This window comes from Bombina bombina, chromosome 10 (genome assembly GCF_027579735.1).
Source record: "Bombina bombina isolate aBomBom1 chromosome 10, aBomBom1.pri, whole genome shotgun sequence".
Taxonomy (NCBI): Eukaryota; Metazoa; Chordata; class Amphibia; order Anura; family Bombinatoridae; genus Bombina; species Bombina bombina.
In genome coordinates this window covers 15613333-15626935 of record NC_069508.1, presented here as the reverse complement: position 1 = coordinate 15626935, position 13603 = coordinate 15613333, and the positions used below count along the sequence as shown (strand labels likewise).

General features: G+C 40.7%; 1 protein-coding gene across 1 annotated transcript in view; it reads left to right on the top strand.

The window, feature by feature from the left end:
- The window catches only part of KIF14 (kinesin family member 14), a 48321-nt gene that overhangs the window by 18218 nt on the left and 16500 nt on the right, over window positions 1-13603 (top strand). Inside the window, exons 13-16 of the mRNA XM_053693812.1 lie at window positions 2343-2527; window positions 3275-3377; window positions 3806-3966; window positions 4068-4215. Of these exons, the coding sequence (XP_053549787.1) occupies window positions 2343-2527; window positions 3275-3377; window positions 3806-3966; window positions 4068-4215 (597 nt within the window). The remainder of the gene's footprint in view (window positions 1-2342; window positions 2528-3274; window positions 3378-3805; window positions 3967-4067; window positions 4216-13603) is intronic.

Here is a 13603-nt window from a genome sequence, read left to right as displayed (position 1 = left end):
GAGAAGCGTCTTGAGATCCTTACAGGTGATTAGCTGCGCTTTACAAGTACCCAATACATACAATTAATTTAAGGGTAACCTTCTTGGGAACTATAATATATTCCCTATTAATGAAGATTTTTCTGACAGAAGTCGGGAACTCAATGATTATCGATTCTTGTTTAGTTCTTCAGTCCACTCCTCGGCCGTCAATGGCTCAGTGCATGGAGGTAATTGGGCTGATGGCAGCGGTAATGGACATCATCCCTTTTGCTCGGTTCCATCTAGGGCCTTTGCAGTTAAGCATGCTCAGGCAATAGAGCAGAGATTATACCATTTTGTCTCCTCGAATACTACTGATGTAGGAGACAAGGGATTTTCTGCAGGGGTGATTGTCTTTGGATCATCTCTCCCAAAGAACCTGCTTCCGCAGACCATCTGGGGTGATCGTGACAACAGACGCCAGCCTTCTGGGACAGGGAGCAGTCTGGGGCTCCCTGAAAGCTTAGGGAGTCTGGACTCAGTCAGGGCCTGTTCTTCCTATAAACATCCTGGACTTCAATGCTCTTCTGGCCTGGTCTTAACTAGCCTCGATCCAGTTTATCAGGTTCCAGTCGGTCACCATTACTTTAGTGACTTACATCAATCATCAGGGAGGGATGAGGAGTTCCTTAGTGATGATGGAGGTAACCAAGATAATGCAGTGGGCGGAGGCCCATTCTTGTTGCCTGTCGGTAATGCACATCCCAGGGGTGGACAACTAGGAGGCAGAATTCCTGAGCAGGCAGACCTTTCATCCGGGGGAGTTGGAACTCCATCCGGAAGTGCTCTCCAGATTGATTCTCAAGTGGAGTCAACCGGAATTAGATCTCATGGCATCTTGACAGCATGACAAGTTCCCGAGATACGGGTCGAGGTCCAGGGACCCCCAGGCGGAACTGATGGATGCTCCGGAAGTTCCTTGGACCTTTAGTCTAGCATACCTGTTTCCTCTGTTTGCTCTTCTTCCTCGGGTCATTGCTCAAATCAAGCAGGAGAGGGCACTAATGATCCTCGTTACTCCTGTTTGGCCTTGCAGGATTTGATATGCGGATCTGGTGGACATGTCATCTCTGCCACATTGGGGACTTCCGTTGAGGTAGGACCTTCTAATGAAGGGCCATTCCTTCACCGAAATCTAATTTCTCTGAAGCTGACTGCTTGGACATTGAACGATTAATTTTATCCAAGCAGGGTTTTTCTGACTCGGTCATAGAGACTATGATTCAGGCTCGTAAGCCTGTAACTAGAAGGATTTACCATAGGATTTGGCGTAAAAATCTCTCTTGTTGTGAATCCTAGGGCTACTCGTAGAGTAGAGCCGGGATTCCTAGACTTTTGTTTTCTCTTCAAGAAGGTTTGGAGAAGGGTTTATCGTCTTCTTCCCTAAAGGGTCAAATCTCGGCTTTATCTAGTTTGTTGCACAAACGTCTGGCGTATGTCCCAGATGTACAATCATTTTGTCAGGCCTGGGTTCAAAACAGTTACTCCTCCATGGAGTCTTATTTTAGTTTTCAAAGTACTTTAAGGGACTCTTGGAAAGTTTTATTTCCTGCTGCTATTTCTTCTGCTCGTAGAGTATCAGAGCTCTCGACATCGCTGTATGAGTCACCTTACCTTATTTTCCATTCAGATAAGGTATTTTTACGTTCAAAAGTAGGATTTCTTCCTAAGGCTGTTTCTGATCGGAACATTAATCAGGAGATTGTGGTTCCTTCTTTGTGTCCTAGTTCTTCTTCTCAGAAGTAACGACTTCTACTCAATTTGGACGTGGTCCGTGCTTTAAAGTTTTTTACCTGCAGGCGACTAAGGACTTGCGTCAGTCTTTTTCTTTGTTGTGTTTTTCTTAGGAAAACGTAAGGGATAGAAAGTCCACGGCCCACCCTGTTCTTTTTAGACAGGTTGTGGGTTATTGTAAACTTCAGACACCTCTGCACCTTGCTTTTCTTTTCTCTTCCTAACTTCGGTCGAATGACTGGAGTGGGAGGGAAGGGAGGAGCTATATATACAGTAATTAAGATGATCCGTGGACTCATCGTGTCAAAAAAGAAATACATTTATCAGGGAAGCATAAATTTTTTTTTTTTTTTTTTTAAATATACACGTGGATTTCTCTGAAACATTTGTAAAAGAAAAGAAGCTGTAGAAATTCAGATATGATTTATCAGAGTGTAACCTCTCTCTGTTCAAACCCATAACATTTTTTTTTTTTTTAATTGCCCCTCAAAAAAAAAAAAAAAAGTATTCAGATAAGGAAAACTTTATTTGTAACGCAGTGATGTGATTACGTGTTTGGTATCTAATGACTGTGCTTCCTGTCTCAGAAAGCCGGAATTACATTTAAGATGGACAATCGTTTGCCAAACCTTGTAAACCTCAACGAAGATCCCCAACTGTCAGAGATGCTGCTGTATATGATTAAAGAGGGACAGACCACTGTTGGCAAATACAGAGCCGGATCAGAGCATGAAATCCAACTCTCTGGGGCTCTTATTGCTGAAGATCACTGGTAGGTGAAGTATCTGAGGATCCGTCAAATTAAACACATTTACCAGAGCCTCCTCTGCAATAGTTTAGTATAACACTTAAGAATGAAACCATGAGTTGTCACAGGGATTATGATACAAATAAGTTAATTGTACTTAATCACCAGGATTTGATGATTATTATTATTTTAACAAATCCTGATTCTGGTTATAAAATGACCAAATTATTAGAGTATTACCTTATACCAGGGGTTTTCAAAGTTGGTAGCGGGCCTGCCCTCTGACAAAATTTAGAAGATAGAGCCTCAACATGATGTTACTTTATTGTCTTTAAAGGAAATAGTAATATTTATTTTGAGTTTTAATTTGGGGAATTTACATTTGATCAGGATTCACACACAACTGTGAACTAAAAGAGCTCTTCACTAACATTTTAAATTGTACATCTGTTGTCTTGATCAGTAACTTGCATTTAACACAGGATTAACAGTCTCTGTGCAATTTAGATATCAGAGCCTTTCTTCTACCTAAATCCCACTATTTTCCTTCTTCCACCACAACATGGCAAGTGTCATTGTTGGCTTTTAAAAACAGTTCTATGTCTGTCAGCTGCTGCTTGCGGTTTCCAAAGGGTAATGCAAAGTGTCTCTGCTCCCCAACCTCCGCTTATATGCTCTAGCGCACCCTGCGGGGAGGACCGCATCACACTGAAAACCACTGCTTTATATTGACTTTAAAAAGTGCTCAGTTTTTCTGCCTTATTTTTACAGCGTAATCACAAACATTGATAACACTGTGAGCATAATGCCTTCTGGAGATGCCAAAACGTACGTCAACGGGAACCAGATAGCAAAATCAACTATTTTACATCATGTGAGTTCACTAACCATTTACTATACTTATTTATGTGAAACAAATATATATATTTTTTTGGCATTGACTCTTGTGTTTAAAGTCAGGCAGTTTGGCTGTAGGAGGCACGCATTTTTAAAGCATTACAATAACCTGTAGATGCAGCGTTTTTAAAATATTACCTAGTGCTAACAATCTGCCAATTCTCTGCTGATCCTATAAAATGTGTAACCTACAAATAAAACAAGGTCATGGATCAGCAATGTTTAGGGCACCTAAATGGGCTGCAATATCTGTATATCTAGCTCCGTGTGAGAGGCGCATGCTAATTGCAGTTTTGGCTGCACGTGGTAACTGCACAGGGAGTCTCATGCAATAACCACACTATAGAGAACACAAGATTTTGTTATTCACGTGCTCAGAGCTTTATGTCTGATTATCTCCTGCAGGGCGATAGAGTGATCCTGGGAGGAGATCATTATTTCAGATTTAATCACCCTGTGGAGGTTCAGATGTTAAGGACACCATCCCGAGTGTCCACACTGTCTCCTGAAGGACCCAAGGACTTTGAGTTTGCAAAGAACGAGCTGCTGGCAGCACAGAGAGCAGAGTGAGTACAGGAAACCCTTGTTTTGGTGCTGTGCTAATGATCAGTGACTGGGTGTGACCCTTATTACATTGTTTTTATTTCTTTACTCCAACTCTATCCAGGCTGGAAAATGAGATTGAAGAAGCTCGTGTGAGGGCTAAGGAGGAGATGATGGAGGAGATAGAGATGGCAAAAGAGATGGCGCAGAAGGAGCTCACGTCCCAGAGATCTGTCTATGAAGATAAGATCCGAGCTTTAGAAGCTCAGCTGGTGGGTTCTCTATGTTGAAGGTGTGCACTTGCGTATCTGTGTGCCTACATGTGAGTGCACGTGCATCTGTGTGCCTACATGTGAGTGCACCTGCATCTATCTGTGTGCCTACATGTGAGTGCACGTGCATCTATCTGTGTGCCTACATGTGAGTGCACGTGCATCTATCTGTGTGCCTACATGTGAGTGCACGTGCATCTATCTGTGTGCCTACATGTGTGAATAGCCCTGAATTTGGGCTTAGTGTAGGTGAATGCAGATAATGTTACCTGCCTGCTGGGCCTCAGGGAGCAAGCAAATCCTGCATTAGAGTATGGAGTACCCCTGACATAAGAGGATGGTCCGGTGTTTCAGATTAAAGGGGCATGAAACTCTTGTATATAAATTTATTTTTCTTTTCATTATTCAGATCATACCATTTTAAACAACAATTTACTTCTATTATCTAATTTTGCTTTCAACAAAGGATGCCAAGTGAACAAAACATTAGATAATAGAAGTAAAATAAGAAGTTATTTAAATCTGATGTTCTATCTGAATCGTGAAATAAATATTTGGGTCTCATTGTTAGGGCACAAGGCGGTGAGTCGGTCGGATTTAGAGCTTGGTGCAAATCTATCTCTGATCCTGTGGGCCAATAAGACTCTTTGTTGTGGATGTCAGAACTAGAATTGGAACTTTAAAGGCAAATGAGTAAATTAAACTTTTTTTTTTTCTTTCAGACAATTTTAAACGGTTTATCCATTTACTTCTATTTTTGCTTCATTCTTTTGGTATCCTCTATTGAAGGTGCAACAATGCACTACTGGGAGCTAGCTGAACACATCGGTAAGCCAATAATAAGATATATATATATGTATGTGCAGTCACCAATCAGCAGCTAGCTCCCGAGTCTACCTAGGCATCCTTTTCAACAAAAGATACCAAGAGAATGAAGCAAATTATGTAATAGAAGTAAATTGAAAAGTTGTTTAGAAACAAAATTTATACTAACCTGATAAATTTCCATATCCGGAAAGAGTCCACGACGTCATTCAGTTACTAGTGGGAATATCACTCCTGGCCAGCAGGAGGAGGCAAAGAGCCCCACAGCAAAGCTGTTAAGTGTCACTCCCCTACCCATAATCCCCAGTCATTTGACCGAAGGAAAATGAATAAAACAAAGGTGTAGAGGTGCCTGAGGTTTAGTAAAAAATAACTATTAATAAAGGGTGGGGTCGTAAACTCAACATATCCGGAAAGAAATATATCTGGTAAGCATAATTTTTGTTTTCTTTGCTAAGAGTTCACAACGTCATTCAGTTACTAGTGTGAACCAATACCCAAGCTAGAGGACACACAATGAACAGGAAGTTAGAACAAGATAGGCAGACCTAAACAGAAGGCTCCACCACTTGAAGAACCTTTCTCCCAAAAGAGGCCTCAGCTGAGGCAAAAGTATCAAATTTGTATAAAAGTATGCAGAGAGGACCAAGTTGCAGCCTTGCAAATCTGTTCCACAGAAGCTTCATTTTTGAATTCCCAAGAAGAGGAGACAGCCCTAGTGGAATGAGCTGTAATTAGCTCAGGAGGCTGCTGTCCAGCAGTCTTGTAAGCAAAACGAATCATACTTCTCAACCAGAGCGAAAGAGAAGTAGAAGTAGCCTTCTGACCCTTACGCTTTCCTGAGAAACAAACAGGGCAGAAGACTGGCGAAAATAGTCACCTGTAGGTAGAATGTTTTTAGAGCACGCACAACATCCAAGTTGTGCAAGAGACCTTCTTTATGAGAAGAAGGATTGGGACAGAGAGTAGGAACAACAATTTCCTGATTAATATTTCTATTCAAAACCACTTTAGGAAGAAACCCCAATTTAGCATAAAGAACCGCCTTCTCCGCATGAAAGATAAGGTAAATCAAATCACACTGCAAAGCTAAGATTTCTGAAACTCTTTGAGCAGAAGAGATGGCCATAAGAAACAAAACCTTTCAAGATAACAATATCTATGGAATGCATTGGCTCAAACTGAGCCTGATGCAAAACTTTAAGAACAAGATTAAGGCTCCAAGGAGGAGCAACAGGTTTAATCACAGGCCTGATTTTGACCAGGGCCTGACAAAAAGATTGAACATCTGGCACATCCGTCAGACGCTTGTGTAACAAAATAGATAATGCAGAAACCTGACCTTTCAGAGAACTGACTGACAACCCTTTCTCCAGACCTTCCTGGAGAAAAGACAAAATCCTAGGAATCCTGACCCTACTCCAAGAGTAGCCCTTAGATTCACACCAATAGAGGTATTTACGCCATACCTTTATGGTAAATTTTTCGAGTAACAGGCATGCGAGCCTGGATCATGGTCTCAATGACCGACTCAGAAAATCCATGCTTAGACAGAACTAAGCTCCAAGCAGTCCGCTTCAGAGAAACGAGATTTAGATGGAGGAATGGACCCTGAGTTAGAAGGTCCTTCCTCTCAGGGAACCTCCAAGGCGGCCGAGATGACATCTTCACTAGGTCTGCATACCAGATCCTGCGAGGCCATGCAGGAACTATTTAAAATTAGATGCTCTCTCTTGTTTAATACATGCAATAGCTTGTGGAAGGAGCGCAAACAGAGGAAACGGGTATGCTAGACCGAAATCCCAAGGAACCGCCAGAGCATCTATCAGAGCGGCCTGAGGATCTCTTGACCTTGAACCGTACCTTGGAAGCTTCGCTTTCTGTCGAGACTCCAGATCCAACTCTGGCACCCCCCATTTGAGGGTTAACCTGGAGAACACCTCTGGATGGAGAGCCCACTCCCCGGGATGAAATGTCTGTCTGCTCAGGAAATCCACTTCCCAGTTGTCCACTCCAGGAATGTGGATGGTAGATCGACAACAATTGTGAGCTTCCGCCCACTGAATAATCTGTGCCACCTCCTTTGTGGCTGAGGAACTCTGAGTTCCTCCCTGGTGGTTGATGTAAGCCACTGAGGTGGTGATGTCCGACTGAAACCTGATAAACCAGGCTAAAGACAATTGAGGCCAAGCCATCAGAGCATTGTAAATCGCTGTCAACTCCAAGATGTTTATGGGGAGAGCAGACTCCTCCCGAGTCCATAGTCCCTGCGCCATTAACGAGTCCCAGACTGCTCCACAGCCTAGCAGGCTGGCGTCCGTGGTCACAATCACCCAGGAAGGTCTCCAGAAGCATGTGCTCTGAGACAGATGGCCCTTAGCCACTACGGGAGAGAATCTCTTGTCGACTGGTCTAGATCTATCCTTTGAGACAGATCCGAATGGTCTCCATTCCATTGTCTGAGCATGCATAACTGCAGAGCTCTCAAATGGAATCGAGCAAAGGGAATGATGTCCATGGAAGCGACCATCAGACCAATTACCTCCATACATTGAGCCACTGATGGCCGAACAGTAGACTGAAGAGAGGCAAGAGGAGAGAATTTAGGGTTTTCTGACCTCCATCAGAAAAATTTTCATAGATAGGGAATCTATTATGGTCCCTAAGAAAACCACCCTTGTAGCTGGAATAAGATGACTCCTTTTCCAGATTCACTTTCCAACCGTGGGAACGTAGAAAAGACAACAAGATCTCTGCATGAGAGTTTGCTTATTGAAAAGATGGCGTCTGAACCTGTATGGCGTCGCTGCAATTCCCAAAGACCTGACCACTGCCAAGAGAACCCCCAGAACCTTTGAGAAAATTTTGATAGCTGTGGCAAGGCTAAACAGAAGAGCCACAAACTGAAAGTGTTTGTCTAGAAATGCGAATCTCAGGAATTTGTGATCCCTGTGGATGGGAAAAATCATTCCCAGGGAGGAAAGGTCCTGAACGCAGTTCAAGAATTCCTCTCTTTTTACCTGGTCTGCAGATAATCTTGAGGTGGATTCTGCCCCTTGGGAGGGAAAGTGTTTTTTTTTTCTATTCTGTAACCCTGAGATAGTAGTATGTCTACAACCCAAGTATCTGGGACATCTCGTCTCCATGCTTGACAAAAACAGGGAAAGTCTGCCCCCAACTTGATCCCAGACCAGGGGCCGACCATTAATGCTGACTTAGACTCAGCTGAGGGTTTCTTTGATTGCTTCCCCTAATTCCAAGTCTGATAGGAGCAGTCCAAGTCTTCTTGGAAGCCCAGCTTGGAAGAGGGAGAGGAAGACTTTTGAAGTTACGAAAGGAACGAAAATTACTTTGACGTCTTGAGTCTGTTCTTCTTGTCTTGCGGTAGAAAAGACCCTTTTCCACCCGTAGTATCAGAAATTATTTCTGCCAGACCAGGTCCGAACAAGGTCTTACCCTTGTAAGGAAGTGCCAGAAGCTGACCAAGATTTTAGCCACAATGCCCTGCGGGCTAGGGCAGTGAAGCCAGACATCTTGGCTCCCAGTCTAATAACTTGCATGTTAGCATCAGAAATAAAGGAATTGGATAGTTTGAGAGCCTTAATCCTATCTTGTATCTCCTCCAACGGAGTCTACTAAAATTGATTCAGACAAGGCGCCGCACCAATAAGATGCCGAACGTACTACTGTGGCAATACAAACTACAGGTGGCCATTGAAAACCTTGATGAATTTACATCTTCTTCAAATAAGCTTCCAGCTTTTTGTCCATGGGATCATTAAAAATGCAGCTATCCTCTAAAGGGATCGTAGTTTTCTTAGCCAGAGTACAAATAGCCCCTTCTACTTTAGGCACCATGCGCCAAGAATCTTTAATGGAGTAAGCAGTAGGAAACTTCTTTTTAAATACAGGAGAAGGGGAGAAAAGAATCTCTGGCTTCTCCCATTCCTGTGAAATAATCTCAGTCACGCAGTCTGGGACAGGAAAAACTTCCACAGAGGAAGGAACATCATAGTATTAAGTTTACTAGACTTCTTAGGGTTGACAACGACAGATGTATTGGAGTCGTCCAAAGTAGCCAATACCTCCTTTTAACCGTACACAAAGGTGTTCAAGCTTAAAGGGACACTGAACCCAGATTTTTGTGTGTGATTCAGATAGAGCATGAAATTGTAAGCAACTTTCTAATTTACTCCTATTATCACATTTTCTTCATTCTCTTGGTATCTTTATTTGAAATGCAAGAATGTAAGTTTAGATGCCGGACAATTTTTGGTGAACAACCTGGGTTGTTCTTGCTGATTGGTCAATAAATTCATCCACCAATAAAGTGCTGTCCAGAGTTCTGAACAAAAAAAGCCTAGATGCCCTTTTTTTTCAAATAAAGATAGCAAGAGAATGAAGAAAATTTGATAATAGGAGTTAATTAGAAAGTTGCTTTAAAATTGCATGCTCTATCTGAATCATGAAAGAAAAAAATTGGGTTCATTGTCCCTTTTTTAAATCTCAAGTTTACTTCTTCACTATCAGATGAAGGAATAATATTGTCCGAATCTGAGATTTCACCCTCAGAGGCTACTGACGTATCTTCCTCATCAGACTTATGAGGGAGGGCAACCTGCGTAGCAGTAGGTAGAACAGAAACCTTACTATCTTTCTAACTTTCCTCTTGCGTTTTCCCAGCATAGGAAAAGCAGATAATGCCGCAGATACCGCAGAAGATACGTGTGCAGCAAAATCTGCAGGCAAATAAACTCCTCTAGGAGGCTGAGAAGAACTGCAGGGCACTGTATGTGACGCCATAGAGGCTTGGGACGTTTGAGGAGAAAGCTGTGGCATTGCCTGAACAGCATCATCCTGAGACATTTGGGCTCAGAGGGCAACAATTTACCTTTTTAAATTTGAAGTGTTTTAGTTAAGCTTTCAGCACAGAATTGCTAGGCAAAACAATTTGTGCCTCAAGGCATAACAAACATTTGTCAAAAGACACAGAGTCTTGGTCCATGTCCATAATACTAAATAAATAAAAAAAATACCCAAATTGTAGAAGTTTTTTAAATATACTGTCTCTTTAAGAATTTTTAATACCACAGCCGCTTAACGTTAGGCAAAAGTTCTTTAAAATAATAAACCATTTAGGCCCCCTACACCTCAGACAGGCTGAGGTGCCTTACCGTAACACTTATACACAATTTGGCTGCCTTGAAGTCTCCAAAATGATCATATAGTAGATCGACACTGAAGAGACTGAAATTCAATGACTCTGTTCCGTGAATATCCCACAGCAGAGAGAGGAAACTACGCAGCAAGTAGGAGCGCGTTTTCCTCTGCCTACAACACCAGAGCTTAATTTACACAAACACTCAAGCAGTGTGTGTCAGTTAGCCTGTTCTAGCTAAGCAAGCAAAGAAAACCAACTGCCAAATTTTAAGTTTATATATAAATCCCTGTATAAAACATAAGCCACATACATACTAATAAAGTATTTCAACAAAATTATCCCAAAGAGGAAAAACATCCCAATAAAGGGAAGATTAACCCCTAGTCTCTACATACATAATGTGCCTGCCCACTGCCAAAGAAAATCCTGTATAAAGGATTTTAAAAATGTCGCCATCTACTGCATATGACATATATTCTTCTGAAGTGCAAGTCTCCAGTACCTAGAAGACAAAAGCACTTACCTGCAGTCTAGCTGTCCAGCAGGAAGACAGCTCACAAGGCGTGAAAGGGCACATACTCCTTACAGAGACCTGTAGAAAAAGAAAGAACAGAGTAACCAACTCTGGCTTTCTGTACCATGGGCAGCAATGTGTTAGGAAACAAAGCAAGGACTACCTCACAACTTCCTAATTGCTTAAAAGCCAACACTACTCTACTGAAGAGATTGACGTAGACTCGGCTAAATCATTGCTTGCAGGGAAACGTCCCCGATAAAGGAATTAATTTCTTCAGACACCTTCATTGACAGAGGCAAAGAGAATTACTGGGGATTATGGGTAGGGAGTGATATTTAACAGCTTTGCTGTGGTGCTCTTTGCCTCCTCCTGCTGGCCAGGAGTGATATTCCTACTAGTAACTGAATGACGTTGTGGACTCTTAATATCATAGGAAAGAAATTGTGTGCTCTATCTGAATCATGAAAGGAAAAAAAATGTTTCATGTCCCTTTTTGATACTAAGAATTATAATCCAAGACTTTTTGTGGGAATAATTTGTAATACCCGTCATTATTAGATGACTGCATCTATAGACACACTACTTAGAGGGAACACACACACTTTTCAATATCCAAGGCCACATATTGTCAGCGTCCCAGCATTGAAACCGTTAATTAATGAACCATACTGTCAGTATATAGCAGGATTGTAATACAATTTATTTGTTATTATTCTTTAAAGCAAACCCCCAATAAAAATGTATATACAAAACAATTGAAATTAATAATTATTCCTAAATACTTTAGATTAGTTAAGATTTATATACACATTGCAATATATTTATAGAAACCAGACTATGAAACAAATTAATACACGCTTATGCTGTTATAATATTCTATAAAACAGATAATAAAAATATACCTTTTAAAATTAACCTTACTTACAATGAATCGCATTAAAATACCACAATAAAATACCAGAATATGGACCGCTAACTTCAGTGTTTAGATAAACAATATACCAAGATACTTCACACAAATCTTACTGGGTCTCAAATAGATTTAAGATAACTTTCAGACAAGTATAATTAAATTATTGAGCCCACAAATGATTCTATATAACTTCAATTAGAAGCATCAGAAATTATAAATTGGCTGTTTGCATTAATAATATATACATGACTAGCTAAGACTATACAGGACTATGGATATAAGCTACAGTAAATACCAGCTTCAATTACTGTAGCAATAATGAATGTATTTGCTTTAAAATATTAAATTATAGTCTCTGCCATAGGTTACCACATAACCAAATGATTATTCAGTTTCCAGAATTTCTTGTGGGTCATCTAAGAAGGATTTATCCACCATGTGCAGAGGTACAGGTCTCAAAATTGTTAATCTTCCTTTGTTCAAGAAAGTGTCCCAAAATGGCAGAGAATATACTTGGCCCAAAGCCTATGTATTTTCCTCTCCAAAAATGCTTCTTTGAGTCTTTGTGTCCTTTTATCTACTGTGTGTGGCAACCTTGATCGGGTAAACCACCTCTTTAATCATTCCCACAAGATTTTGATAGGCCCTCGGTTGCTTGTCTCTGATTCGCTCTGTGATCTGAAGATCTCATAGGCTATTTGGATTGGCATATGTTTTAAACAGTCAACTCGTTTGGCTGTCATACCAGTTTTAATCCACGAAGGGGCAGCAGATAACCAGAAATGCAGTCTCACTATCAATACTGCTACAGTTTAATATCTAACTTTTTAAAATGTTTATTAAATATACTTTAATTTTCAATATCAATAAACTTATCTGGTCAGCATATATATCCCATTTAATATAATTGAAAATGTACAATTTGAGATCAAACATTAGTATATTATCAGTTCTATGTTAAAATATGCTGATTGAAATCTCATTCCTTTTCAATATAAATATAGCCCACATCTTTGTACATCTCTTGATAGTGTTATTTTGAGTGCAGAAAAAAAAATAAAAATAATATAAATATATATATATATACATACATACATACATACATACCCACTGCGCAGGTCCGGCCGTAACCATGGTTACCGCAAGCGACGTATCTAAAACAAAGAATAGTGACAACAGTTTAAGCATATCATCAAGATTAAATTTATACATTGCAGTCTAGCTATCCCTGTAATTAATCCTCAAAAGTTACTGGCCTATATCCAAGCCTAACAGCATACACTTTTACTAAGGTCAAAGACTTTTCAACATACTTCTAACAAAAAACTGCTGCATTTATATACCTAAATAAAACTTGTGGCAACAAAGTAACTACAGAGCTATGCAGATAATAATGCTAGGTAAAGTGCAACATCATATGTCATGTATATTAATAGTACACTGCTGATATAGCCGTCTAAAGTTTAGCATTTCCCTCAAAGCTATGCCAGTCCAGGTATTCAACCCCCTGGGCACCAATGTACCCAGGTTGAATATCCATCTGGACTCGCGCTGTAACAAACTGCCCCTATCTATATGGTCAATAATAACGTACCTCAAATCTGAGACTGCATGACCAAACGTCGCAAAATGTTGGACAACAGGTTGCTCTGACTTGCCCTTTTTTATGGCCATACGAATTGAAGTATGATGATTTGCCATACGAGTCCGGAGGTCTTCAATAGTTTTCCCAACATAGACTAACCCACACGGACAATGTAATAAATAAACAATATAAGCTGTCGTGCAGGTTACTTTATTTGTAGAAGGATGGGTAAAAAACTTTGTATTAAGTAGACTATTACAGGTGGTGCACCCAGCACACTTGTAACAGCCAGGTTTAACTTGTTGAAGCCAAGTGGTGGTCCTATAGCTCTGAACAGGATCTACTTTAACCAGCATATCCCTGACTGATCTAGCCCTTCGGAAGCCA